This window comes from Chrysemys picta, chromosome 14 (genome assembly GCF_011386835.1).
Source record: "Chrysemys picta bellii isolate R12L10 chromosome 14, ASM1138683v2, whole genome shotgun sequence".
Taxonomy (NCBI): domain Eukaryota; kingdom Metazoa; phylum Chordata; order Testudines; family Emydidae; genus Chrysemys; species Chrysemys picta.
In genome coordinates this window covers 20,668,731-20,696,386 of record NC_088804.1, presented here as the reverse complement: position 1 = coordinate 20,696,386, position 27,656 = coordinate 20,668,731, and the positions used below count along the sequence as shown (strand labels likewise).

General features: G+C 41.5%; 1 protein-coding gene and 1 long non-coding RNA gene across 3 annotated transcripts in view; one reads left to right on the top strand and one right to left on the bottom strand.

Moving 5' to 3' along the window:
- Window positions 1–3,045: 3,045 nt before the first annotated feature.
- On the bottom strand, window positions 3,046–20,890 carry DNAJA2 (DnaJ heat shock protein family (Hsp40) member A2). Its single transcript, XM_005289847.4, has 9 exons — window positions 20,578–20,890; window positions 15,722–15,781; window positions 14,358–14,581; window positions 12,333–12,413; window positions 11,851–11,984; window positions 8,497–8,693; window positions 4,796–4,940; window positions 4,470–4,597; window positions 3,046–3,824 (listed from the first exon to the last, which is right to left on the bottom strand). The coding sequence occupies exons 1-9, from the start codon at window positions 20,653–20,655 to the stop codon at window positions 3,636–3,638; spliced, it is 1,236 nt and encodes a 411-aa protein (XP_005289904.1). The 5' UTR covers window positions 20,656–20,890; the 3' UTR covers window positions 3,046–3,635.
- Window positions 20,891–20,921: 31 nt separating this feature from the next.
- Window positions 20,922–27,656, top strand: part of LOC112059377 (uncharacterized) — a 104,048-nt gene continuing 97,313 nt past the window's right edge. For both annotated transcript variants that reach the window (XR_006174942.2, XR_010592664.1), the window contains exon 1: window positions 20,922–21,055. This is a non-coding gene — a long non-coding RNA (uncharacterized LOC112059377). The remainder of the gene's footprint in view (window positions 21,056–27,656) is intronic.

The window sequence follows — 27,656 nt, the reverse complement described above, 5'->3', positions numbered from 1 at the left end:
AACCTGTTTCTTTTACAAGTCATTACCCAAATCCATATAACCAAAATGCTGTACAATTGTTGCTAGGGAAGTATATGTTTACATGTTTAAACTTGATGTACTCAAACAAGCAGTGTGAGCTTAAGCATTGATGTTAGAGAAGCTGTAGAGAGAGGGAGTCATGTGCACGTCAGTTCATTCTAAAAAAAAAAAAAAAAGACTGCTCATTTAAACACAAGTATCATGAGTACTACTATTATTTATGCTTAACTTAGCAACCAGAGCTGATCAATACCATTTTCAGTGCATGGGTGGGAATCTAGGCTCTTAAATAGCAATCAATCATGTTCTATTTCCCTATGCTGAGTACTTGTAAAGATGCTGCATTATCTTGATTCCAACGAGTAAACATAACATCAATAACATGAAACAAGCAGCAAAAGCATATGCATCAGGGGTCCTCAAACTTTATTGCACCACAACCCCCCTTTGTGAAGCCTGAGCCCTGGGTGGAAGGGAAGAGGGGGTACAGCCAGAGTCCTGCTGGCCTGGGTGGAGGGAAAAGGAGGCACAGGCCAAGCCCTGCCACCCTGGGGGAGAGAGGGGCTGCAGCCTAAGCCCCATTGCCCCAGGTCAGGGTGGAGCTTGGGCTTCAGCTTCAGCCCTGGGTCCCAGCAATGGGCCCTGGTGACCCCATTTTAATGACCCACAGTTTAAGAACCATGGATCTACATTTTTAGAATGAGAGAGATGAGTATTACAACTCAATGTAAATATCTTGATGGAATTCAGTGGGGTCTGGCAAAGATAAAGTTTGTCCTGTCCTAGTTCTCTAATCCCTCCTTCAGTATGTACTTTGGAGGATTCTCTTCATCCTTCCCTCAATGCTTTTGGGAGAGGCATTTCTACAGTGTGCTGTTATTTATCCCTTCTCTTCTCCCTTTGTCTCAACCTCCCACCCCACCATAAACATCCCCCCCTTACTCTCACAGACATTATGGAGTACACAGCAAGCAGTAATAACAATGGGAATATTGGTTGCACTGAGGTCTAACCTAGTCAGCAAACAGCACCAGCGAGCTTTTAAATGACCAAAGGCACATTCTACTACCATTCTGCACTTGCTCAGCCTATAGTTGAACTGCTCCTTATTGCTGTCCAGGCTGCCTATGTATGGCTTCATGAGCCATAGGAGCAAGGGGTAGGCTGGGTCTCCAAGGTTAACTATTGGCATTTCAACATCCCCAACAGTAATTTTCTGGTCTGGGAGGTAAGTCCCTTCTTGCAGCTGCTCAAATAGCCTGGAGTTCCTAAAGATGCGAGTGTCATGCACCTTTTCTGGCCATCCCACATTGATATCAGTGAAACATCCCTTGTGATCCACCAGTGCTTGCAACACCATTGAGAGGTACCCCTTGCGGTTTATGTACTGGTTGGCAAGGTGGTCCGGTGCCAAGATAGGGAAATGCGTTCTATCACCCCACCATAGTTAGGGAAACCCACACATTTCCCAGAGTTGTTACCCTTGCTAGCGGAACATCAATGATTGCATTGGCTACTTGAATCACAGCAGTCCCCATAGTAGATTTGCCCACTCTAAATTGATTCTTGACTGACCGGGAGCAGTCAGGCGTTGCAAGCTTCCACAGGGCTATTGGCACTCACTTCTCAACTGTCAGGGCAGCTCTCATCCTGATATTCCTGCGCTTCAAGGCAGGGGAAAGCAACTCACAGCATTCCAGAAAAGTGGCCATACACATGCAAAAGTTTCACAGCCATTGGGAATCATCCCATAGCGGCAACATTATGCAGTCCCACCAGTCTGTGCTTGTTTGCCAGGCCAGAATCGGCGTTCCACTGTATCAACCAGCCCCACTGCTGCCATGATGTCTCAATTGCCACATCCCATACTTTTAAGAACATCTGTGTCCATGTCCTCCTCCCAATTGTCCTTGTGCTGCAGTCTGTTAGCCAAGTTCTGCACATACTGCAGAATAAGGCGTGAGGTGTTTCCAATGCTCGCAACAGCAGCAGTGAGCTGAGCAGGCTCCATGCTTACCATGCTATGGTGTCTGCATGAGTAACCCAGGAAAAAAGGCACGAAATGATTCTCTGCAGTTGCTTTCAAAGAGGGAGGGAGGGGAGACTGATGACATGTACCCAAAACCACCTGCAACAATGTTTTTGCCCCATCAGGGATTGGGAGCTTAACCCAGAATTTCAATGGGCAGCAGAGACTGCAGGAACTGTGGGATAGCTTCCCACAGTGCACTGCTCGCCGAGTCGATGCTAGCCACAGTAGTGAGGACGCACTCGCCTACTTAATGCACTTAGTGGGGACATACATAATCGACTGTATAAAATCGATTTCTAAAATTTGACTTCTATAAAATCGACCTAATTTCATAGTGTAGACATACCCCAAGGGTCTGTTTATGCCAAGGGTTAGGCTAGATGACCATATACAGACTCTGTGTCTTGAAGTCTGAAATTCTTGAAGTTACCCATCTTCAATTCTGGAAGGATGTCAAAAAATCCTTGTTGCTATTTTAAGGACAGTGGATCAAAGACATATCCCAAGACTTGCCTAATATCAAAGGGGCACTAAAAGCCACGAGCTGTTAAACACGGAACAAAATTCTAAACTTTGACAATAAGCAGGATTTGGTTTTGGATGTCAAAGCTATTTTTCTATCATCTCCATATTGAGAGGTGAAGTCTTTTCATGCATGTTTAAAAATTTAGAAGGCAAGGAATTCTAGTGAACGATTGAAACTATCTGTGTGCAGGCCAACCAGTTCTTATGTTAATAAATTCAAAAATACTTTGATTAATAAGGAAAGCTGCATGCAGGTAGAGGTACTTCAACACTGAAATGGTTTTTCACTTGATTGTGAACTCTGTGGGGCAGGGATGAAGGTTGTACAGGACATAGTCAAGTACAAGGATGCCATTGTACTAGGACTCCGAGGCAGTATAGTAAAACAAATACAAAGGAACTAACCAATTAAAATCAAGTTTAGTGTATCCTTTTAGATAAATAAAAGTGTGACAAGGGGAAGGGAGTATATTATACACCAACTGCTTTATTTACTTTCAGAAACCTCACAAGATGGTAAAAAAACTTTTACAACCACTTCTAATTTAGTCTTCCGTTGTTCCCAGTCAGCTCTAAACTCATTATGTGTAAAGCCCATTTATGTACCATGCATCTAAAATGATAGATACAGGCTATGAAATTCTTTATTCTATTTGTAGCAGCTTACGCAGGTGCAGCCAAATACCAAGCCTCAGGACAAGTTGTACACAAACTTTACAATGTAGAATTTGAATTTAAAATATGAAACTTAAAATCTACACAACTGGTAAAAATCAAGCACAGATACGAGGACAAACTTAAAACCCATGTGAAAAGGAGTCTCGTCTTCCTTTCAAGTGCTTTATTCTGCTACAGAACAGTCAAAATGAAGATGTAAGCTTTGTGGTTAGTTTAAATTATACACTCTGTAGATACTATAGACCAATTTAAAGGTTACACATACAGCAATAGATGTCCATCGGTTCATCTGGATTGTTTATACAATCCAGCTGGATTGCTGAAAACAAGTCAGGCAAAACTTGAAAGAAAATCCTTGTGCAACATTTTAGACAAATGTTTACTGATGGGCACACTGTACCCCAGGTCCATGATGAATGCTTTCTTCATCAGAACTATCATTGTAGGCTTCACGTCTCTGACCACCACCTGATCCACGAGTGTTATCAAATTCCTGGAGATCTACCTCTTCTGTATCACCAATTACAGGGGGAACTTCTGGTCTAGATGGCAGAAGATCTTCAAGTTCCTGCCAATAAAAGAAGTATAGTTAGTGGTGTATCAGAAAACAGAGGTGTCAATATTTGGCACACATCTCCCCTTCATTCTTAGGCCATCTCTACATGATTAAGTTGCACCAGTTTAACTAAAAGGTATTTCTTTAAAAACATGTGCAAGCCCCTGTGGGGACACTGATGTTAGGTTAAGAATGTCTTACATAGTTATCATAAATGTATTAGCAATCTTAAAATTCAGCAGGTGTTTGCACCAATTTGCATTGGTCAAAATTAGTCCTTTTAACTGGTACAACTTTCTGATTTAGACAAAGCCATAGTCAGCAAGAACTGATGAGTCAGAAATCAAAACAGTAGCCACCTTCTTTCATTTGTCCTCTGGTCTAGTAATAGCTACTATATCGAGTTTTCAAACGCTTTTATATTACACCCACATCCCAGAACACCAACCCTCCTGTGGTTTTTCATGTAAACTAACCAACTTCAATGGAAGGTTTTAAAATCACTTGTGCATTGTAAACTATATTGAAAGAACAATTTGGCTGTACTCAAATCCAAATATAACTACTGGAAAGAAAGTGCATGGGGCACAATACAATGAGCCCTTAAGACACGAAATCACAAACACACATTTTTGATCAAACTGAAGGAATACTTACTGAGAGTTTTTCTGGGCTAATCCAGTTATTTTCAGGAAACTGCACATCAAACTTTATGTAAAGATCTCCTTTTTCAAAGGGATTGCGATATTGTGGCATTCCTTCACCTCGAACTACACGAACACAACCTATAATTAAAGGCAGAAAAAGATTAATCAGTTTAAAGGAAACTGTACCAGCTTTCTGTCTGACAATATAATGTCTCTGCATTTCTACAACAACGGCTACAAGTTGCAAGAGCATGAGAATAATTTGACGATACAACATTTCAAATAGTACAGCCACATGTGTATCTAGATAAATTCTTATAGCAAATCAAGATTTACCTGGTTCAATTACTTTTCCAGGAGGATATTTAACCACAATCTGACGTCCATCCAGGTGTTTGAATGTGAACTGAAATCCACACAGTGCTTCAACAAGTCCGATCTTGTGTGTCATATGCAAGTCATTTCCTTCCCTCTGGAACACCTAAGAATGAGACATTAATCATCATCATCATCATCTGCATTCTAATACTTATTACTGCCAGATCTCCACCTACCCACAAACCCTGGTTTCCCCAACAATTCACTCTTGTTATATCCCCCAAAAGGCAAAGATACTCTTTATTTAGTTCTACTTACAGAAGTCCTTGGGAACAATGAAGTGTCTCTTAATATAATCCTGCAGTAATAAAATCCATAAGTTATAAAATTGCTGCCTTCGAAAGTTAGCACTCATGTAAGGATCAAACTCCAGATCTACACCAGTTATAGCTTTCCACAATTAAGCAGGTCCTAAGAGTTGCATGTTGTGCAATATGTAATAGTATATATTTCTGTGACTCTGGTTCCATATTCATTAGAAACAAATTAGAGTTGTAAAAGGCTGTGTGACTGTACCACAGACTGAGTCTTTCCCTGACCCAAAGATCTTCCAATCTAAACACAAAAATTACAACACAGTGGAGACCAGGTAACAAAATTATATATTTAAAGACTATTTCACTTAGCCTCAAAATGTTCATAAAAAAGCTAGCTGTTGATCATGCCACTATTTTCAGATTTTAAAAAGGGGGGAGGGGCAAAAAGCCAGTCCACATACAATTAAAGGCTTTAAGCTATTTGACTAGAGTAGTACTACAGACTCACTGCTAAAGTGCTGCAGCCATTATAAGCATTCAGTTAACTTTAGCATGAAGTCTTTCGGACGTATCTTCAGTGCAATAGACAAACTGGAAGTGTCTTATTCATGTGGTATACATGAAATAGGAGTGTTGTTCCAAGTCCTCAGGACTAAGCCCAAATCAGCTGTGTGTAGTTGCTTTAACTGTCATCTATTTGTATTCAAGCAAGATCACAGCTGCTTTAACTGATCTGTAATGAGCCATTTACATTTACAGAGGTGTGAAGTGAAGGAAGGATTGTTAGCCCATTGGCATGAATCCAGAAAGATTGCTCCTTTTTCCCTTCGCACCTCTATTAGAGATACCTGAAATTGTTCACTACTTGCTTGCTCACAACATACAGATATTTAGTGTATAAATATATACACAGTATACAGCATATAAAACTTGGTTCATGACTTCATCCTCAAAGTTATGCTTTCTTGCACAGCAAGAAAAGACTTGCTGGAAAGTTTTTCTTCAGCATTAATGTCTGTCCTTGAAAATAAAATATGGCAACAGTTTTATGCTGACGTTTGTGAGAAGACAGCAGAGTTTCTCCCCAAGAGCAAGTAGTTTTTGGAACCAGGAGATCAGCTGGCATATCAACCATGACAATAATTTTAGTAGATTCACCTTTCTTCAAGCTTTTCAGTACACTGAAACTATGGTACCAAAATGATTTAATACTTTAGTCAGCGTTTCTCAAACTGGGGTCCGCAAGGGTACTCGGGCCCCACTGATCAATTCCCCCTCCCTCATTTCCTCCCAGCGCCTCCTGCATGCCGAGGAATAGCTGTTCAGCAGGGAGGAGCAGGCGGAATCAACTTTTCCCCCTCCCCAGTTCTTCCTGCACGCCGGGGAACAGTTGTTCCCTGACATGCAGGAGGTGCTGGGAAGGAGGGGTGAAGCGGGGACGGGGCTCACTCAAGGGAGGGGGTTGAATCATGTCCAGGGCCAACGGTCCTACTGATCAACTCCTCCCGCACCCACCCCAGCACACCGCAGGACAGCTGTTCCCCAGTGTGCAGGAGGCACTGGGAGGGAGGAGGGGGGGACAGAGCACACTCAGGGGAGGGGGGCAGAATCATGTCAGGGGCCACTGGCCCCGCTGATCAATTCCTTCCCTTCCCTCCCAGTGCCTCCTGCATGCCGGGGAACAGATGTTCAGTGGCATGCAGCAGGCGCTGGGAGGGAGGGGGAGAAACAGGGATGGGGTGGAAAGAGGAGGGGCGGGGTGGAGGTAAGGCAGGAGTGGGGCCTTGGGCTGAGCAGGGTGTCTGGGGGTGTGCGAAAAATTTAAAATCAAAATGGAAGTCCTTTGAAGTTTGAGAACCGCTGCTTTAGGTTCCTCTCAAGCTCATATAAACAAACACCTTACAATATCACCTTTCACCACCATGCTAACAATTATGCTAGCAATCTTTTGTCCACATATTCATGAACTGCAGCATGCTTATTAAAAAGCAACTGAGGACTGACCTACAGCGTTACTAGTACACATGGTCATAGCAAAAAGGAGAAAGCCACAATATGTTTTACTGCACAAGACAGTACAGCAGCAGACATAGCTAGATCAAAAGACCAAGACTGAGAAGGCCTCTGCTTCAAATCCTGGAATATCTGACCTGTCATTAGTGCTAGCAGTACCTGACACTTGAAGTCACATTGTTTATCCTAGTAGCCTTCCTTTCCCTTCACCCAATCACAGCCGAGAAGTAGGGAGGAGCACAAAGTTGCAACTGAGCACACAGGCAAACCAGACAGCTGTAGGAGAGGCTAGGTCAAGTGCTTTGGTGTTGGAGTGCTACTCCAGCATGAATCATTTTAAAGATTTTTCTGATACTTATATTACTTCAGTTTTTAATTCAAAGCTTTCCTGATGGACAATGACTAGAATTTGATCAATGCAATATGTATGAACTTTAAATTCACAATACTTTATTTTGTTTATGGAACACCAGAAAAGGAACAGCTTGCACCCCACAATTTCACACAATAGTTTCACATGCTGTTTTCATAATACTGAACCACCACTTATGTTACTTCACCTAATGCACTGAACTTTGCCAAAAATAAATAGTTACCACATTAAAGCATGGAAACATTCTCCTGGACTTTACTGTATACTGCAACTTTCCTTAAATAACATATTCCAGTAATTTAGCATAGTGTACTGTGTCAGAATAAGTTTTATAGTACTTAGTTGAAATGTATGAAACTCAATATTCTCCAAAGTACATACTGTGTAGAAATATAAATGTGCCAAGACAGAATGAAAATGCAATTAGCCAAATGTAGGTCTACAGTTTGGGTAGAAAAGAGGAGGGGGTCCTATGATGAGTGCAATATCAGCATGACCATGCTACTTATCTGGGTTAATATTTCCAAACCCATTTGTCACACTTCCTAGGTTAACAGAATTAGAGAGCAGTTTACAGCGATGAAGATTGAGGGAGATTCCCCGTTTTCATCTGACAGCCTTTGAAAAAAACAGCTGGCTTTATACTCAGCTTTACTTACTGCATGCCAGGGTTGAAGCAGGCGCACAACAACAAGGACAGGACATTCATAGTGGTAAGTCTGCCAAGGGTAACCCTGCTTCAGTTAGGAGAGGAACTTTTTATGATCATATTGAGACAGTGGGATGCTTGGTGTGCTCCTCTGCATGTCTACAGACAGAACCATCTAGCTCAGAATTATAGCAGTTACCATTAGGAACGAGCCATGTATGTGTAAGTTCAGTTTCTCTCCTTCAATTGTTCGTTTAAAGTAATCTAGGTAACTGTGTAAGTGTCTGTACTCCATCATCCAGTTAAATATTTCTAAGGAATATAAAAAACCCACCAACTTTACTTCACCTATTAAGTCACAAGTTACCTCATTCTCCTTTTCTTGGAGCAGGAGGACAATATCTCCTGGTTCCACTCCTGGGGCCTGATCTGCTTCTCCAGTAAATGTAATCCTCTGCCCATGTTTCATGCCTTTATCTACGTGGACTTCAAGAATCTTTACTTCTTTGATCACCTTCTTCCCTTCGCATTTTTTACAACGGTCTTTTTCATTAATAACTTCACCTAGAGAAAGAAGGATTGAAAAAATCTAAGAATATTTTTCTTCCTTATTTGAGGATACAGTACCACTTATTTTACCGTACATTGGTTCTCTTGGGCACATTCCCCAATCTCAAATCACTTTGGAATTTTTTTTCTTTCAGTGTTATTAGTGTGTCCCACAAGGGGAAAACGAATCTAATGCTATCCTTATGAGAAGAAAGAGACCCAAAAGGCACTAAGAGGATGAGATCTTCAAAATCATTTTGTGGGATGGAAGATGAGTTAGAACTCAGATTGTAAGCCAGATGGAACAAGAACCATGACTTCCAATTCCAAACAGCATGAGCATTTAAGGAAACCTGCAAGGAAAAATAAGCTTTGTCTGTGGCTTTTATTGCTCTTCATGCATAAAAACGGCCCCCCTCCACCTCTAAACAAAAAGAGAGTTATAAGGAGTCAGGTTCCTCCTTTCCTCATTTTGCTTGGGGAACCTATGAAAAATCTTTGAGAAACCTGGTAATGGGACAAAACTGAAACCAAGGTGCAGTTCTCCTTTCTGGGGTGTGGAGGCTGAGTTTCAGACTGTGGGGAAAGGCTCTGGCAGGAGGAAACTACACTACTAAAAATAGCAGCGTAAAAGTGGGAGGCACTGCTTGGGTGTGTAGAGAGCAGTGTAGGGTATTTATCTCTGGCAGTTCAGGTATGTAGGGCACTCTACTCACCTAAGCTGTCTCTCATCATCTACACTGCTATTTATACCTGTACAGATGGTGAGAGACATCACTGTAAGTGTAGATGTAACCTGGGTGGGGGTGGGGGATGCAGACGGTACACGAGGGAGAGAAGAGAGAAAAAGCAGCAGGTCAGGTTATAGCTTAGTGCAGGGGTAGGCAACCTATGGCACGCGTGCCGAAGGCGGCACGCGAGCTGATTTTCAGTGGCACTCCCACTGCCCGGGTTCTGGCCACCAGTCTGGGGGGTTCTGCATTTTAATTTAATTTTAAGTGAAGTTTCTTAAACATTTTAAAAACTTTATTTACTTACATACAACAATAGTTTAGTTATATATTATAGACTTATAGACAGAGACCTTCTAAAAACGTTAAAATGTATTACTGGCACACAAAACCTTAAATTAGAGTGAATAAATGAAGACTTGGCACACCACTTCTGAAAGGTTGCCGACCCCTGGCTTAGTGTGACACCACCATTCAGGTTCTCCTGCAGAGAGGAGCTGACATTCTTAGTGTATATGTTCACTTTTAAAGCATTTTTTACATCTTGACGATCAGTAAAGAACAAACAGTTGTGCTTTGCCTTTCACCTTTAACAGGAGAATTGCCTTCTAGAAGACTGCAGGGTAGTTATCCAAAAAATATGCAATACTTCTTAAGAGCCTTTTTGTTTTCTAGTCTATTTGGATATACTTTTAAAGGGCAGATATTTTATATGGAACTGCCTTCATTATAGCAGACCAGAATAACCAGAACATTCTAAGAAAAATATCCTGTATAATCCCATCACTTCATTTGCCAGTACAGTACCTATTGCTTCTTCTATTTAAGTGCTGCAAGCAGAAGCAATTGTTATGTTCAGATATTTAGCTACTCAGCTACTCAGAAATTAAAGCCATACTCCTATGTGAAACAAGTGTACAGAACATTACGATGCAGCAGATGTGTCCAGTCCTACTAGAACTTTGCATTTACATTAAATCAGGCAAAGTAACAAAGAGCTAAAAACAGGAAACCACAGTCTTTCAATTCTTTAGTAAAAAGTTTGACTGGTTATAGAATAAAAATAGACTAAAAACTAAATTTTTATTGCAGCTCAGCATTTTCAGCTATTACGTCATAAGTAGTACAAGCACAAGATTTCAGACAAATTAGTGGTGTTGCATAAATTAAGAAAGATCCAGGAAATATATGCAAGGAAGAGGATATTTAATTCACTACCATATATGTGCCCAAATCAGCAAAAGTAATATAGAATGTAACACTATTATTTCCATCTTTCAGAAAGTTAAGAACACTAAGTTGTATGTTGATTTTAACATTTGTTTCTGAAGGAGAAATAAATTGATAATATTTTGGAACGCTGAGAAGAGTAGATATAAAAATCGATGAATATTTAAAGAACTTTAAATTAAATACGGGTTTATTTTTTAACAATCTATTTAAAATTAAATTTGAGATGGCATATAAATTTAGGCCTAAATTTACTATAATAATAACAACAAACAACTTAAAATAAAAAAATATCAAGCAGTATGTTTGGTACCTAGTTTGAAGGACAGCTTTTTTTTTTCTTCCAAACTTTGAATAAAACTAGGTGAAAGAGGATGAGATCTACTAGTTCTAAATTTTTGAAGGACATGACCCCAGAAATAATAAATTCAATTATTAACTACAGCTAATACTTTCTTTGTTTAATAAATTTAAATGCAAAACTGCTTCCATTAACTTTTTTGTTATATTTCCAGCACCCTGAAGGTAGTTTTATTTAATAACGCCATTTAGTGCATTTAATTTGAATTCAAATTTCCATCCAGAGATTGACAAAAAATACAAGTAAAAAATTAGTCTAGTAAATAATAAATGAATCATTCACTATTTTCTAACAAATTACAAATTTGAATGCAAGTTAAGCTTCCTAAATGCTTCAGTGTATAGATATAGTCCATCCCCTGGTTAACAAGAAGCAGCACCCAATTTAGTGGGAAGGATATATATATATATATAGTTGCTAAACATATTTCAGTGGTTACAGATAAATGACAATCACCTTCTCTTTAGGAAAATAACTCAAATGAACAAATGTAAAACATTGCTCTAAAATGCTTTGATTTAAATCAATCTATCCTGATGCTAAGTTAAATGTATCCCATAAGAGTAAATGGTTTTTATAGTGCTAGCACCAGACAGCAAGATACTGGGGCAAGCATGTCCAAATATTTCCAAGCAGTAGCACCTGTTATTCTGGTTCCAATCCTCCCCTACTTTGCAAAATTGTGTTCTTGTTCCGATACGTGAAGAAATATCCTTTACAGACTAAAATCAAACTTCACTAATTACAATCTAATTCAGAAATTCTCCAGATGAGATATGACAATTTACTATTGAACCTAGATTCTAACCACATTAAACATTTTTAAAAGCACAGGAAACAGTTGGCCTACCTTCTCCATTGCAATCAGAGCACACAGACTGCATCTGCTGAACCATCCCAGGAGCCAGCTGTCTGATCATGATACGTACACCTCTACCTCGGCAAGCACTACACTTCTGAACAGCTCCGGACTTCCCACCCTGACTAAATTGGAAAGTGTCAGATTATAATTGAGAACATATGGAAAATAAATACCAAACTTAAGCTTTACACCTCCAATTGCACTGATGCAGCAGTGTCAGTTGCAATTAGGCTAATCTATCACTAACATACAGAGGATGTCTTTTCAAGATTTTACAAAGAGCGCTATTAATTGCATTATAGGTTAGATTTTGGTATCTCCATGCTTCAATACTTGAACCCGTTCTAGCTTACACGTGAAGAACTACTACACTTCATGCTATATACCAATTTGAATTAACAGTTTAACACATTTAAGAGTAAAAGTAGCCAAAAAGTTCTAGCACTGTCAATGAAAAATACAAAACTTACCCATTACATGAACTACAAAGGACATTCTTGCTAAGCTGTAGTTTGGTTGTCTTTCCATTATATAGATCTTCTAAAGACACTCTAGAAAATAAAAGTGAGTTCTCCAGTATTAACATTCTAATAATCACTTCAGGAAAAAGTCATTTTAATAGTCTAGCTTAGGTACAAATTACTGTCTAAGACAATTTATGGTAAAAACTAAAATCACAGCAACCTTCAGCCTTGTCGACAAATACTTTTGAAAAAAACAAAAACCCAACCATATGTAGAAGAGAGGTTAAACAGTAAGTTTTTGAGCAAGTAAAACTGTACACTGACACTGTAACAAATGCTATATTAAGATAAGCAGTTATTAAAAACACAGAACCCTATCTTTTAGGATTTTAAGCCAGACTTTGCAGAACAGTTTCAGATCTAGTGAAATCCCATTAGAAACTATGCAACTGTAAATGTACATACTTCAAGGAAAAGCTTTAGATTAGTCAGAAGCCAGAGCTGAGGTTAGCTCTCTAGCAGAGAGCAACAGGAAACAAATTAGCCTAGTCACCTGAAGAATTAAGGAAGGTTTAAAGGAGATCTAAAACAAGTCTCAGATGGGTTAACACAAGCAAGACAATTCCTAGCAGTTCTGGATAATAGTTATAGTTTAATATTTTCCTTAAGAATTCATACTAGGAGTTTAATTTTGTCTTATTCATGTCCATTGGAAAAGTGTTTGTGTTAATATATTGTTGGTATGTTCCCATGACCACTTTAGCAGTCAGATTTGAGAACATTGGATTACAAGGTATCTAAAGCACTAGAAAAAAAAATTAACACCATTTGGTTCTCTTATCAGTACAGTCAAGCCACTTAAAAGTAGTTGTCTAACAACATTTAGTTCAGAATTTTGCATATTTCCAGCGACTTCAGAAATCATTCAATAATAAATGCAACTCAGTTTATTTTGAACGGCAAAACATTGCTTCTGGTGTCAATGTTTAGAAAGAAACAACTAAAAAGAGTTATGAGAATACAAAAGCTAATTTATAGTTTGTTTGTACAGTACTAGTTGCTAGACAAAGTAGCTGGCATGCAAAAACAGATATAATTTAGAGAATTTTTTCACTTCAAGGTCCCAGAAACAAAGACAAGGTTTTCATCTCGAAGCCAAACGACCAAAAACATCAAAGACACTTGATCACGGTCTTGGATAGACCAAGAGACTACCTTACACTAAGCACTTAATGCGAGGAGTGGCCTAGCCCACAGTACAGCATCCGTGGGGGGTCAGAAAGAAGCTGCTCAGCCCGCAGAAAACAGCAGTGAAAATAAGGTGTAGGCTTATGAAGATGAGCAGGGATCCTAAAAATCCACACCCCTACCCCGCCTCCTCCCCTGAGCGTGCGGCTCCCCGCTCCTCCCCCCTCCCTCCTGGAAAGCGCTAAGTGCTGCCAAACAGCTGTTTGGCGGCGGGAAGCGCCTGGAGCTAGGCAAAGGAGCAGGGATGCGGTGTGCACGGGGGGGAGGGCGTGGCGCACGGAGCTTGGCAGGCCACAGCAAATAACTCCGCGGGCCATTTGAGACCCCTGGGTTAGATAGTGAATACACATCACCAGGTTACTAGGAGGCTGGAAGGCTAACATGTCCCACTAAACAACTTCAGGCATATTTATGATCAAATAATTTAGACAGTCATTTGTGCAAATCAGTCAAGAATGGGCAAGATTTATATGTTTATGAAAAGAAGCAGAGTTTATACACTGACTAATAAGATATGGACCGTAAGACTTGAAGTTCCAACCACATATATTATTCTTTTAAAACACTATTAACACCAAAGGCAAACTTTTAATGCAGGAAGATCTGTTTCTTTTTTGCTGAAATCTAGAAGTAACGCTTTCAATGAATTTGAGTTGGAAACAGTAGAGACCTTTTGAATGAACTGACGCCCGCTAGAGCATCAATGATTATCAGACCAGGTTCACCTTCACCATCTCTTTTTGGAAACTTAAGTTAGAAGAATCACAGTTTCAAGATACTCACTTAAGTGGATGCATCATATCTTCTCCTCTTCTTCTACCATTGCGACTTCTACTCTGATTACCCATGAAACTGAACAATCCACCACCAAAAATGTGGGAGAAAATATCGTCCATTCCACCACTTCCACCGCTACCTTCTCGAAGGCCCTGTTCTCCATATCGATCATATAACTCACGTTTCTCAGGATTTGACAGAACTTCATAGGCAAAGCTTATTTCTTTGAACTGAAAAAGAAGTCAGGAAAAAAAGCCTGTAAGTTACTTTTACATACATAAAAACAGATTTACTTGAAAGATAATCACAAAGGAAATGCTAGCATCTGATTTATAGCCCCACTTCATCCTTTTATTCATGAGGGAGTGTACAACCCTAAATACTCTTCCACATCAGAAGTTCCACTGCAGTCTAAATTTTGACCTTTAGAACAGGTAGATTTGGCTGTGCTTGTATGAATCCAACTCTTTTCTTCCGTTTTACCATGAAGAATGACTGTATCATCCTCTTGGGCATTGAAGAAGAAATCAGTAGAGATGCCAAGTACAAGCTTCTTATCTTTACCTACAAGGCCTTGTCTAGACTGGGATTTAAGTATGTGTGATTACCACATTAGCTAACATTAACATTAGCTAAGTATTAATGTTACTCTTAAAGTTGTAATCTAGACAAGGTCTAAGGTCCTGTCTTGATGGACAAAATGGATGTTTTAAACATGTTAGCTTAACAACTGAAGAACCCTCAACGGTTGTTAAAACAACAATAACCTGTTGTAGTCTACACAGTCAACTAACATGGCTTCAGATATGTTAGTCTTCTGAAGTGTTAAGAAGACTTTTCCATCATGTTAACCCAACTCATTTGAGACATCACTGAAACATCTTTTTTCATCTCTCAAGACAGGTTACTTAACTGAGCCCTGCATGTCTAATCTATTTTACCTTGAAGGTGACCCCTGAATTCATTGTTTGCATCTCTTTCAAACACCTCCACTTCCATCTCTTATGAGTGGAAAACACTTCCAAGAAAGATCTGCAAAACTGCTACCTTACTCTTCAGATCCCTCCTAAACATTCACCTCTCCCACAATGCCTCAAAGCACTGCCAGCTGACCCCAGCTAGGCAGGTGGTGATTGGAAGCTTTTGCTTACTATACAACAACTCATTTTTATGTTACTTTGTCCTTGGCCACAACCTAGATTATTATTTCTTTGGGTCACTGTCTTTTTGTTACTGTGTATATGAATAAGTCCTAACATAGCAGGGCCCTGAATCTCTTGTTTGATGCCCCTAAATACAATGGCAATACAAATAAATACATTTCAAGATAAAATAAAATAAAATAAAAAAACAAAACAAAAACACCTTACTTTGTCTCCTGCATTTGGATTCTTATCAGGGTGGTATTCCTTGGCCAGCTTTCTGTATGCCTAATTGACAAAAAAAAAAATAACACAAGTCATTAAGTCTGTGATGGATTCCATGTTTCAAAATAAATCAAGTTGATTAACTGAACCTGTACTCTTCAGAGAAAGATACAAATGTCTCCTGTAAGTGTGTAACCAGCACCTACTTAAGTCAATTATCGGGTAAAAATATTCCAAGGTCAGAAGCTAGCCATAAAGCAAAAGTCCATTAGAATAAAACAAATTAGTTGAGTCCTCTACAATAAAACAGAAAGTACCTGATATTTTATTTTAGAACATAAGAACGGCCGTACTGGGTCAGACCAAAGGTCCATCTAGCCCAGTATCCTGTCTACCGACAGTGGCCAATGCCAGGTGCCCAGAGGGAGTGAACCTAACAGGTAATGATCAAGTGATCTCTCTCCTGCCATCCATCTCCACCCTCTGACAAACAGAGGCTAGGGACACCATTCCTTAACCATCCTGGCTAATAGCCATTAATGGACTTAACCTCCATGAATTTAATTTTACTGACTCAGTATTAACTACCCATTTATGGATCTGGCACATTAATGTAGTGCATAGAGTAACTGGAGTACTACAAAAACTTGCATTTAAACTGTTGATTTTCTATATTCTGGTTTAGGTGTTACACTGAAACTGAACTCAACCAATTCTTTATACAGCATTCATTACTGATATAAAGCTGTAATTTCCAAATGTGAACAAGGGGTAAGATTACCATTAGCTAGAGGGTATGGATTTGCATACCATAGTTATTAAACCATCATGTTGGATGTAAATCCTGTCCTGATTTGTAACTCTCCTCAGGAGTCCACTAACAAAATGGCTGCCTCAGGTTCTCACCCAACCCAACCGATCAATCCACATTGATAGTTTCTTCATTCTCTTCCCTACATACTTCTCAAGGAAGATTTAGCACCCCTTTGAATTAAGTACATGGACAGAAGTATGCAGACGCTAATCTTTTAACTCTACTGTTCTGAAACAGTAGCACAAGGAAGTAAAGCAGGTTCTCTAAGAAGTGGTTTTCAAACTGCTTCTTTCCTTTTGAACATGTCTGGCTGTACCTGAGTAACAATATTTTGTACACAGCTTAGCATAACCTATTTTTCTGCTACCACTTCAGAGTTATGGAGCTGAATTTAGTTGGGGAAGTTTTCACTACACTGTCAGACTATCCAGTTTGGCCAATGTACATGGCACAGGGGCACTGCTGGCACATGATGGCATATATCACATTGGTAGAAGTGCAGGTGAACGAGCCCCTGATGGTGTGGCTGATGTGGTAAGGTCCTATGATAGTGTCCCTTGAATAGATAGGTGGACACAGCTGGCAACGGGGTTCTATTTTTAAAAATAGAATTTTTTTAAAAGTTAACTGCTCAGAGAGTAGAGACCTAAACTTCTCAAGAACAAGAAAAAGCAGGCTGTTGAGAACGGTTTACACACCGTTTTTCCTTTCTATAGTATAGTATTACATAAAATTTTCACATCATTTTCACTGACCTATTTATCGAGACTGCTGCATTTGAACTATATTTGTATTATTTTCATTTAAACTAAAAGCTCTTGGGGTAGAGAACACATCTTCCTCTTTTGTGCAAGGATGACTAGAATGATACTTCTGAGGGAATTCTATGTCAAAAAATTTAAAGTTCTGCACCTAAAAATTATGCACACAATATTTTAAAATTCTGCAAATTGTATTTGTCAATAAATAAATGTGGCTCCAGCATGGCAGTGGAGAGCACAGGCCACTGGCTGCACTGAGGTGGGAGATCACCCTGAAGCCCCCACCTCGCCCGGTACAAGAACTCAGCAGTGAGGCTGCACCTGACCCTGATGCAGTGCAAGGGCTGGGTCTGCCCCAGAAACACTCTGAGGCCCTGCCCCACTGTGCCAGGTGCACCGGGTGTGGGTGGATAGGCTCAACCCAGCAGGATCCAAGTATGGGGTGAGAGGTTTCTGTATGGGGCAATCTGGTATGGGTGGTTCAGTGGGAGATCTGGATGCACAGGGGCTCATGGGGGCGGGGTTCCAGATGCAGGGACAATGGGACTCTGCAGGGGATCCAGGTGAAGGTGGTTGAGGCTCAGCGGGGGTCTGGGTGTGGGGTGGTGGGGGTGGGTTGGGGGGGTTCAGGTGCTGGCGGAGTGGGGATCTGTGGGGTGGGGGGCTTGGAGCGGTCCAGCTGTAGGGTTTGTCAGGGTGAGGGTTCAATGGGCCTGCTTAATGGGGGAGCCCCAGCTGCTGCCAAGGGGATGCCGCATGCTGGGCTTTCGCTTCCCCCTGCGATTCTCCGATCTCCTTTTGTTCACCATCCCCCACCCCCTGCCCTATTCAACCCCACCTTCATTCCCCACTGCCTCTTTCTCCAACCCCACTTTCTCCAGCTCCACTACCAGCACTCACTGTTTCACAGAAAACAGGAAGGCTCCCAGCACACAGAAGGGGAGCACAACTGGCACTAGAATCTAGGAGGCTGCATTTAGCTGAGCAGTAGGACCCAGAGTTCAGCTGCAGAGTAAGCAGAGCCCAGACACAGCCTCCTTCAGCTGGGCAGCTCTGTGCTTGCAGAAATTGGGGGTGGGGAGGCACAGTGGCATGTAACTTCATGTGCCCCCCCCACGCCTCACCTCTCTTTGGAGGGAAACAATCCCCCCAACTGCACCCATGGTTGCACCAGCACGCAGAATCCGCCAGGAGTAGATACTGCTTTATAACTATAGACCCATTTTTTCACTGCATAATTATGAAATATTCTGCATTCATGCATGTAAAGAGGGGATGTGAATGCTTATGTAAAACTTAGCCAGTGTAACAAAACAGAGCCTTGATTATAACCAAAATATTCTAGAATACACTGAAAAACTTTAAAATCCCCAGGTCCTGTCAACATGGAGTACGCCAGTGTAACTCATAGTGTGGACACTTATTCTGGTATATGTCACATAAGCAAAACCAAAAAGTCACTTTTATACTGGCATAGAAGAATGTCCACGTAAGGGGTTATACTGATGTAGTTACCAGTTTAAAAATAAAATCATACCTTAGCTCATATTAGTATAACATTCCTGTTTAGACAAACCTTTAGTAGATCACTATGGGTATGTCTACACTGCAGCTAGGAGCAAGCCTCCCAACCTACTGTGGACATAGCTACTTGGGCTCTTGAGCCCACCCAACCTCCTGGGTCTGAGCTCGGGTGGCTAGTTTGAGTCTCTACTGGAGCCACCACAGCCACACTGCTATTTTTAGCATGCTAGTTTGAGCCATTTAGCTGAATGGAATTACTCAAGTGCATAGTTACTCAGAAAAGTATTTTCAGGATCTGGGCCTACATTAGCATTCTACTGCAGCCCTAGAAGACAGTATTTAGTACAAATTAATCAGCATTGAAGATAGTTTTGCCATCTCATCAGCATCATAATGATAAAGCTATTTTGCTTTGCTTTCACTTTTCTTTTCTGCTTTTGGGCTTGACACCAGATTAAAACAGTATCTACATACATTGTCTCAGTTGTATTAGGGTAGCTTGTAAGTATGTTCTCACTATTTGGACACTCAGTTAAGTCTAAACTAATTAACGAGAGAGGATACGTTTGGCACTGATAGAGACAGTTGGCAACCTTACCATTAACTACTAAAGTATATTTTAAGCAGTGTTGAATCTATACTTTGGGCTACATAACAAGTGTTTTTTATATGTATTAAACATTTGTATTCCCAGGTTTTCCATTCACGTAACAAACAGGATACCCTAAACAGATTTCTTTCTGTAGACTGTCTGATCATATTTGGCTGTGATCAGCTCATAGCTTCCTTTCACCAAGACACCTCCACTTTGTTGTTTCATAATGATCAATACCCACACCAAACAAATTTCTTTATCACATGGAGATGTATAGTTCACAGTAGCAGTACCACCCATCATTGCAAATTATCACAGGCAGTGAATAGTAACTACCTAACCAAGGCTCTGGTGTAGTTTTTAAGTGATGGGTGGTGCTGTTCGGGGGGGGGGGGGGAAGGAGTGGCTTGTATACTACAACATTAAATGGATGGAACCAATAAATGTTTAGATGTCAGTGCTGAGTATAGGGTAATGAAGATCACAATGCTCTAGGCTCTCTTGCTCAGCTTCTTTGTTTATTTTCCCTAGGTGCTTTCAGCCTGGGAAAGATCAGCTCTATAGGGATGGGACAGGAAGACCCTAACGGAGCCTGTGCTGTTGCTGAAGTAGGTCAGACAATGGTACTGGCTAGAACGTATTGCACTTCAGCGGGTTTTATAGCCGAAGCCTTTAATTGTGATGGGATCGGCCAACAGAGCACCACGGAGACCCTCCCTTACAGAGGAATGGGAGATTGGGGGAGTCTCCGCCTGGTGCTCAGTTACCAGTCTGGGCATCTCCCCACAGTGGGCACCAAGTAAGGAGACAAGAGCAGGCGACTCTAGGGCAGGGAACCCCGGCGATCCCCTCAGGTACAGCGGGGATCCCACAACTCCTGGCGGGGATCCCCTCCTCCCACCGGCGCCCCAGCTCCCTCCGGCAGGATGCCTTGGCCTCCCTGCGGCCTAGTCGCCTCCCCCAGCGCCGGCCGGGCGGGCAGGCCGCAACCGGCTTCACGGCGCGGCCTAGCCTGGAGGCCTGGACCCCGGCTGGCCTCCCGCCCACTCTGATCCCGGCCGAGGCCCACGGTTGCCCGGGCCGGGGCGTCCCCACTTCATCGTGACCTCCCGGCTGCCCAACTGGGGCCTTCCCGGCCCACAGCCTCCCCCGCCCGGCCCGGTACCTTCTTAAGCTCGTTGTCGGTGGCCCCAGGCGGCACGCCCAGGATGTCGTAGAGCTTGGTGTCGGCCACGGTCGCCATCGCGGGAGGACGGGGCGGGTTGGCGGCGCAGGCAGGACAGGCCGAGGGGCAGCGGGGCCGGCAGCGAGGACGAGACCCGGACCAGAATGAGAGAGGCCGCCACGACGTCACCCACGCACGCACCACGTCACCGCGCCGTGCGACGCCACCATCCTCCCCCCTCCCGCTGCAGAGCCCCGCCCCTGCCTGTCCTTCAGGCACACGCCCCCTACCGTAGAGCCGCGCCTGCACCTCAAGGCCACGCCCCCTGCCCGGCTCGTGGGTCAGTCCTGCGCCCAGCTGCGGGCGCATTGGGGGTGGGACAGACAGCGCATGGGTCCGCCTGAGACAAAACAGACTCCCTGTCCCGGCCTCTCGGCAGCCCTAGGCTGGGAGAAGGCCTGGAGCAAAACCTGGAGAGGTTTGTGTAGTGAGTAACCGCAATGCTACACCTAGAGTTACACTCAGGAGCGTCCATTACAAAGGGGCGGGTTTAGTTGTAAATGCGTTTCTCAAGCTTTTATCTTTCAATAGGACATTTTCCGTGTTTGCTCAGCCCGTGTTTTCTTCCTTCCACATTTCATAAGCGTTATTGGAGTTTCCCCTGAGATTTGTTTAGGTTTACCTCTATCATAGGCTGGGTGTTATCGCCCAGTAAGTAACCAACAGGAAAAACGCTGAGTCATAGAACAGGAGTTCTAGAAAACTTTCGGCGATGTTAAAAATGAATCCAATATCATTTCTGCATTTTTTTTAAATCTTCCATATTATTTAGGTTGTGTTCCCGCATTTTGTGTCTTTGCCATGCGCTTTAAAGGAACGGGTCACATGTTAGGGTTTTAGTAAGTTGAAAGCTATAGTTCCTGTGATATGTGTGAATAAGTGATAAACAAGGCCTGCTATTTTAGGGAAGTTTCTGAGTTAGCTCATTCTGGCATATGAAGCACAATTTAGAATGGGGTTTAATCATGAGATTTTCCAGGGTAAAGAGGGTTTGGATAGGATGTTGATACACATGCATTTTACAAAGTTGGGTCAGTTTATGCTGCAAAGTTTGGGTCTAGATGTGGTCCAAACTTCTCCAAAATACAAGCAGTTCATATGCATCACTAGATACATATTATAGGTGATTATATTGGATTATTATTTAATCCAGTATATTTCATTTTTTGGCTCTAGGATTGTACTTACTGCTTCAGAAACATCTTCCTAATATCTTGGTAGTTATAATAAAATTATTTTGGCACCTTGTGCAAACATTAGGTATTATGGTAGTATTACACTGGCTCACCGGAGCACAGAGTAATCTCCCATGAGGCTTCAGCCAGATAAGTCTCCCCCTCCCTAGAAAAGGAGGGGAAGGAATCCTGATTGCATGCAATGAGAGGCTTCTCTCTTTAAGACCAGCTGCTCAGCCATCTACCCAGGTGAATCTCTTCAGAGTTGTTTGCCTCATTAGAGTGCTCTAGATTGCAGTGTAGGGGCTAGTAGCTCCAGGAAAGGGGGTATTTGAGGCAGCTCTCTGCCTGCATATGTGCACAATATAGCCTTGTAAAGGGGGATGAAGAATTATTCTGCAGCCCTCCTCTTGCTCAAGTTTTGGGGGGAGGGAGTTGGTTCAAACCTTGAGTTCCCCCAATGTGTGAAGCCTGAGGTGAAGATGTTCCTATTAGTATCTCCCCCTACTGCCTAGGGAGGAAAGGTGAAAAGGCTAAGCCTTCAGAAGGGTATGCAGGAAGTGGAGAGCTGAAAAGCAGGATGTTCTGTGCAACATTGCCTTGAAAAGAAGACTATAGAGGTACTTTGACTTGATTTATTGCGCTGGGGTGTGGCTCCTGTGAGGGAAGTGGATTTGAATTGATGCAACTGTCTGTCTTGTTCCCCCTCTGCACAATAACCTGATAGGGATGTGCTGGAAGAAACTTCATGCCACCTCCCCTAGTTTAGGAGGAGGGGGAGGGAATTTCTGGCTCTTAAGTAATGGATCCTGCTTGTAGGCCTAAATGCTGTCATAACTTGTTTATTATGGTGCTTTTCACATGAGCCAGCACCTTTTCAAGTGAGGTAAATGGTAGCTGGGGGGGGACAAGATAGCAAGTACAGAGAGGCATGTCTCTGCACATTTGAAAGAGATATGCCTCTCCCTAGAGATATTTCCCCTTCCTCATCTGTATGCCAGTCCACCACACTGCAGACTGTATAAGGCATGTGTCTTCTTTCCTGGGAGGCCCTTGTTGCCTCCCTCCAGTGCTGCATTATCCTGTGCATAAGCAAATGTCAAACTATCACATAATCCAACAGCAAATTCATCTCTCAAAGTTATTTTCTTACTCTATGTAAGTGTTTTGAGCCTACTTTGAAATGGAGTGAAGAATCAACAGCCTGGATGAGTACAGTTTTACCAATCTGAAATAAAATGAGCAAAGGCCAAATATTAAGGAATAGCAAAGAAGGATTTCCTTCTGCTGGTATCATTGCCAGTGTCTGTCCATCAAGTATCTAGGTGAAATATAAGCCATGTGCTAAATTAAAATATACCATTTATATACTTCAAGCATGGTTATCTTTGTTTTGGTTCTGTCTCTACCCATTCTTTCTGTCATCCCTTCCATCTTCTCCTTCACCACCCCCCCCCCCAACAAATTGATAGTAAACAAATATAATAATGCACTGAAAGAGAAATGCATTAAAACCATAGCAGCTGCTACATCAAGTAGCTGAGGAATTTCCTTAGTGTTAACTTTTAAAAGAAATGATACTGTCTTTACCACTACCAAATAGGTTGTGTACAGCAGGACTCAGTTGAAGTGAATGGTACAATTCAAATCTCTTTCAGCTGTTGTTTCAGGCTATCTGCAGAGATAGGTAGAAGCATTTTTTTTTAGTTAAAGCTGAGTTTCCAATTTCATCATCTGACTGCAGAAGCTGCTTATGATTTAATCTGACCCTGGTCTGTACCCAGATGATCCTGTCCAGATTTTACACTCAGCCCATTACAAGCTGGGACAGAACTTTGTGAGTTTAGAGCAGGGGTCAGCAACCTTTCAGACATGCCGAGTCTTCATTTTTTCACTCTTAATTTAAGGTTTTGTGTGCCATTAATACATTTTAACGTTTTTAGAAGGTCTCTTTCTACAAGTCTATAATATATAACTAAACAATTGTTATATGTAAAGTAAATAAGGTTTTTAAAATGTTTAAGATGCTTCATTTAAAATTAAATTAAAATGCAGAGCCCCCCGGACTGGTGGCCAGGACCCCAGCAGTGTGAGTGCCACTGAAAATCAGCTCATGTGTCTCCTTTGGCATGCGTGCTGGAGGTTGCCTGCCCCTGGTTTAGAGAGTATGATGTGAAGGCTCAAGCGCTGTAGACTTGATGATCAATAAGAATTACATTTGCAATTATATATTGCACTGCTGAGTCTCCGTGCCATGGTTTAAGAAGCTCCCTGTAGCCATGGTTCACAACAGATAGCACTTTGCAGGAAGCACCCAGTACTATAGCTTGAAAGATCCCTAAGTGGCAGAATGATAAGGGCCTAACAAATAAAGGTGAAAGACAATTTTTTTAAATATTTAAAGTTTCAAATATAGATCCTGTTCCTTCAAACACTTACACGTGTGCTGATCTTTTAAGCATGTGAGTAATCACACTGAAATCAGTTGCTTAAAGTTAAGTGTGTATGTAAGTGTTTGCAGGTGGGGACTATAGTCCCCAATTCAGTCAAAGAAAATGTAGCTAGAATTCTCATGGGAAGTAACAGTTCAGGCAAGATTATAAAAGAGGTGAGTCTATTTGCATTCTTTGTAAACACCAAGCTCCCATTTGACTTGAGAGCATTTAGTTTGAAAAGACTTGAGGTTTCATACTTTTTTTTTTTTAATTAAAAAAAATATGCCAAGTGATTTAGCAAAAAATCTACTAGGACTAAGAATGGTTTTATGAAACTTTTCTTAAAAAAAAAAAAAAAAAAAGTTTGTATGAGAGCAAGATTTATTTTCTTTTTGAAATTTTAAGCATTTCACTTTGGTTTTGGAAACCCAGACATAACAGTATTGTGTTAGAGAATCAGAAAGTGAAACTGATCAGTTTTGTTTCACTGGCAAAGAAATGCAAAGTTCATTAAATAGACTGCAAAAATTGTCAAAAATTTTTTAAATCTTTTAATTTTAAGAGTCTACAGTTCTACTAGTAACACATAATAATGCTCCTTCCTTCCTTTCTTTCTCTCAAAAATGAGAGCTGATGAAGTACCCTAAGGCCCGGATTGGCCTTTGCTCTGCCCCTAGTGTAAACATTATACCAGTGCAAAGTGGGTGTAAAATGCTACCAGATTAGAATGTTAGCATTTTACAGCCACTTTTTAATCACTTTGCACTGGTGTAAATAATGGCACAAGGTGCATTTGGTTCTAAATCTTATACCTATCAATAAACCTCGCAATGGAAGAAAAAAGTTTCTCTCCATTCCTGCAATGATATTACAAATACTAAGGCCATGTCTACTCTATGGGTGCTGTAACTGTAGCACCATAGTGTAAATGCTTCCTACAGTAACGAAAGGGGTTTTCCCATCTCTGTCAGTAATCATCTCCCTGAGTGGTGGTAGCTAGGTCAATGGAAGTATTTTCCCATCAACCTAGCCACAGCTACACCAGCTGTTGGTCGACACAGTTACAGTGCTCAGATGTGTGAATTTTTCACACCTCTGAGTGCCATAGCAATGTGGTGCTAAACTATAAGTGTAGATCAGGTCTAATTTTTTGGGGCAGATTTCAAAGTACCAAAATAACTGATAGATTATGGGGCGAAAGAAACTGAATACATAGATAAGTTACTTTTTGAATTCTTTATAATATTCAGGAAGCAACTAACAGGATAGCAAAACCCAAAGAATTTTTCGAAAGTCTATCAGAATAATAATTCCAACTCCTTTTAAGCATCACAACACACCTAAAGGTAATTATGTATTTTATTCATTAGAAAAAGAAGATAAGGGAACATCAGCAAATAGGGAAAAGTAACGAGATTCTGGCTGTCTTGCTTGGATGAGCTAAAGGGGGAAAGAGAGTCCAGGGGCTTCCTCCCTCTCACTCAGGACTTGTCTTTAGTGAGAGTTAGTGGGCATAAAGCCGGGGTATAAATATACAGTGCAGTAGCCTGCTGTGCATTAACTTGTCATGTGGACCCTGCTACTGTGCACTAAAAGTTCTGTAGTGTACTCTGAGGTAAAGAAAAAAGCAGTACATTAAGGTGCACTACTCAACTTTTAGTACACTATAGCAGAGTCCACATGATCAGCTAGTGTGCTGGAGATTTACATCCCTGTTTCCCATGAATATAGTCCTGGTCTACACCTAAATATTAGATCAATCTAGTTACGTCATTGTTGACTGTGAAAAATGTCATGCCCTGTGTGACTTGGTTAGGTTCACTAAACCCCCACTGTAGATCCAGCTAGGCTGAAAAACTCCTGTCAATGCAGGAAGTGTCTATGCTACAGTGGCACAGCTGCAGGGTTGTAACTGGGCTGCTGTAGTATAGATATAGCCTAGGGTCTCCATGTAGACATGCCCTCAGCTATGAGAGAGGTTTTGTGGAGTTTCACCTTGGGAAGAGGGAATGATCTAGGGCTGTGAGGGCTGCGAAGCTCTGCCATATTTTCTCTGCAAAGCCATGCCAAAGTCTTTCAAGTTACTGTGGCTTGTTTCCAGTTACTTTAACTTGTTCAGCCTCCTCAGATGTGGGGGCGGGGGATGAGGTGGGAACTCTGGGATCAGCAGTGGCCAGGAGAGCACATTACATGAGCTGTACCTTCAAGAGATGGCAACATGGAGATGGGGGGGTGGGGGTGGAAAGGAGTCATTGGATTTCTCTGACGTGCCAGAAGAATTAGGATGATACTCAATTCTCATAGCATTTCCAGGTCCATTTATGGGTTATTCTCATGGGGGAAGAAGGTAGAAGGTCTACAGTGAACATTACACATCTTGTAGTGAGAGCTTGCTGAACACAGCAAAAAAGTATTTGCAGATATTCTTGCAAATAGCCTCCTTCTTTTCCCTATTACTTTGTCCTTTTCTTTCCTGTTTGTTTGTTCTCTCTACCTGTTGTCTCTCCTCATGTGCTAAGTGTCAGTTTCTGTACCTATATTCACCCTCTGGGTCCTTAAGGACACCTTCTTAAGATTTCTGCCTCCTAGCTGTAACCCCTCTTGGGCAGAGTCCTGCATTTCTCTCCCTCCTGACTAGGGTTTTAAGGTTGCGCATCTCCCTGCATGAGCTTGTGCCAGTGCCTGTACTTTGCTTTTTCTCCCAGGGCTATGAACAGTGTATTGCTGGTAGTTAACACACAGCCCTTTCTAAGCCAGCACATTTATTCTTAAGGTAAAAACATTACAGAGAGAACTTAAACAATAAAACCTATCCATCATATGTGGCCCAAGTAGGCCAAAGTCTTTCCAACCTTTTCACAAATCCATTGGATGGATTAGAAAAAAGGACCGAAGTCCGTTTAAATGCAGCCTTTTTAAGCTAAAAGCCAGTTCTTTGCTTTCCTAGTCTCTGGAAACCCAGTTTAAACAAGTATATGCAAATTTCCCCAAGGGGTGGTACTTCTCTGAAGGTGTTTACAGTGTGAGTGATTCATCTTAATCACTCCTCACAGTTTTATTTTCTGAAGGTGCTGTGGAAACTCTCCCCCATGGAGAAGAATGCAATTGTACATGCAATCCCTAGCCCTCAGTGATACATAAAGATACTACATGTGATTGCAGTATCTTGTCACGCTAAGATTTTATGCTTTTGGGGGCAGCAACTTTTAAAAAAATTATTACATGTTTGTACAGTGCCTAGCACAAAAGGGTCCTGATCCCTGGTTGAAGTTCTTGCCATATAATACAAATATTTACAGAAAACAAAGTGGTGTGAATATTAATTTTGAATAAATATTCAGCGAATGCTTGTCCTGGAAAGGCTCTCCTGCCCATTTTGTGAAAGCTCTTTCTATTATTCACAGATTAG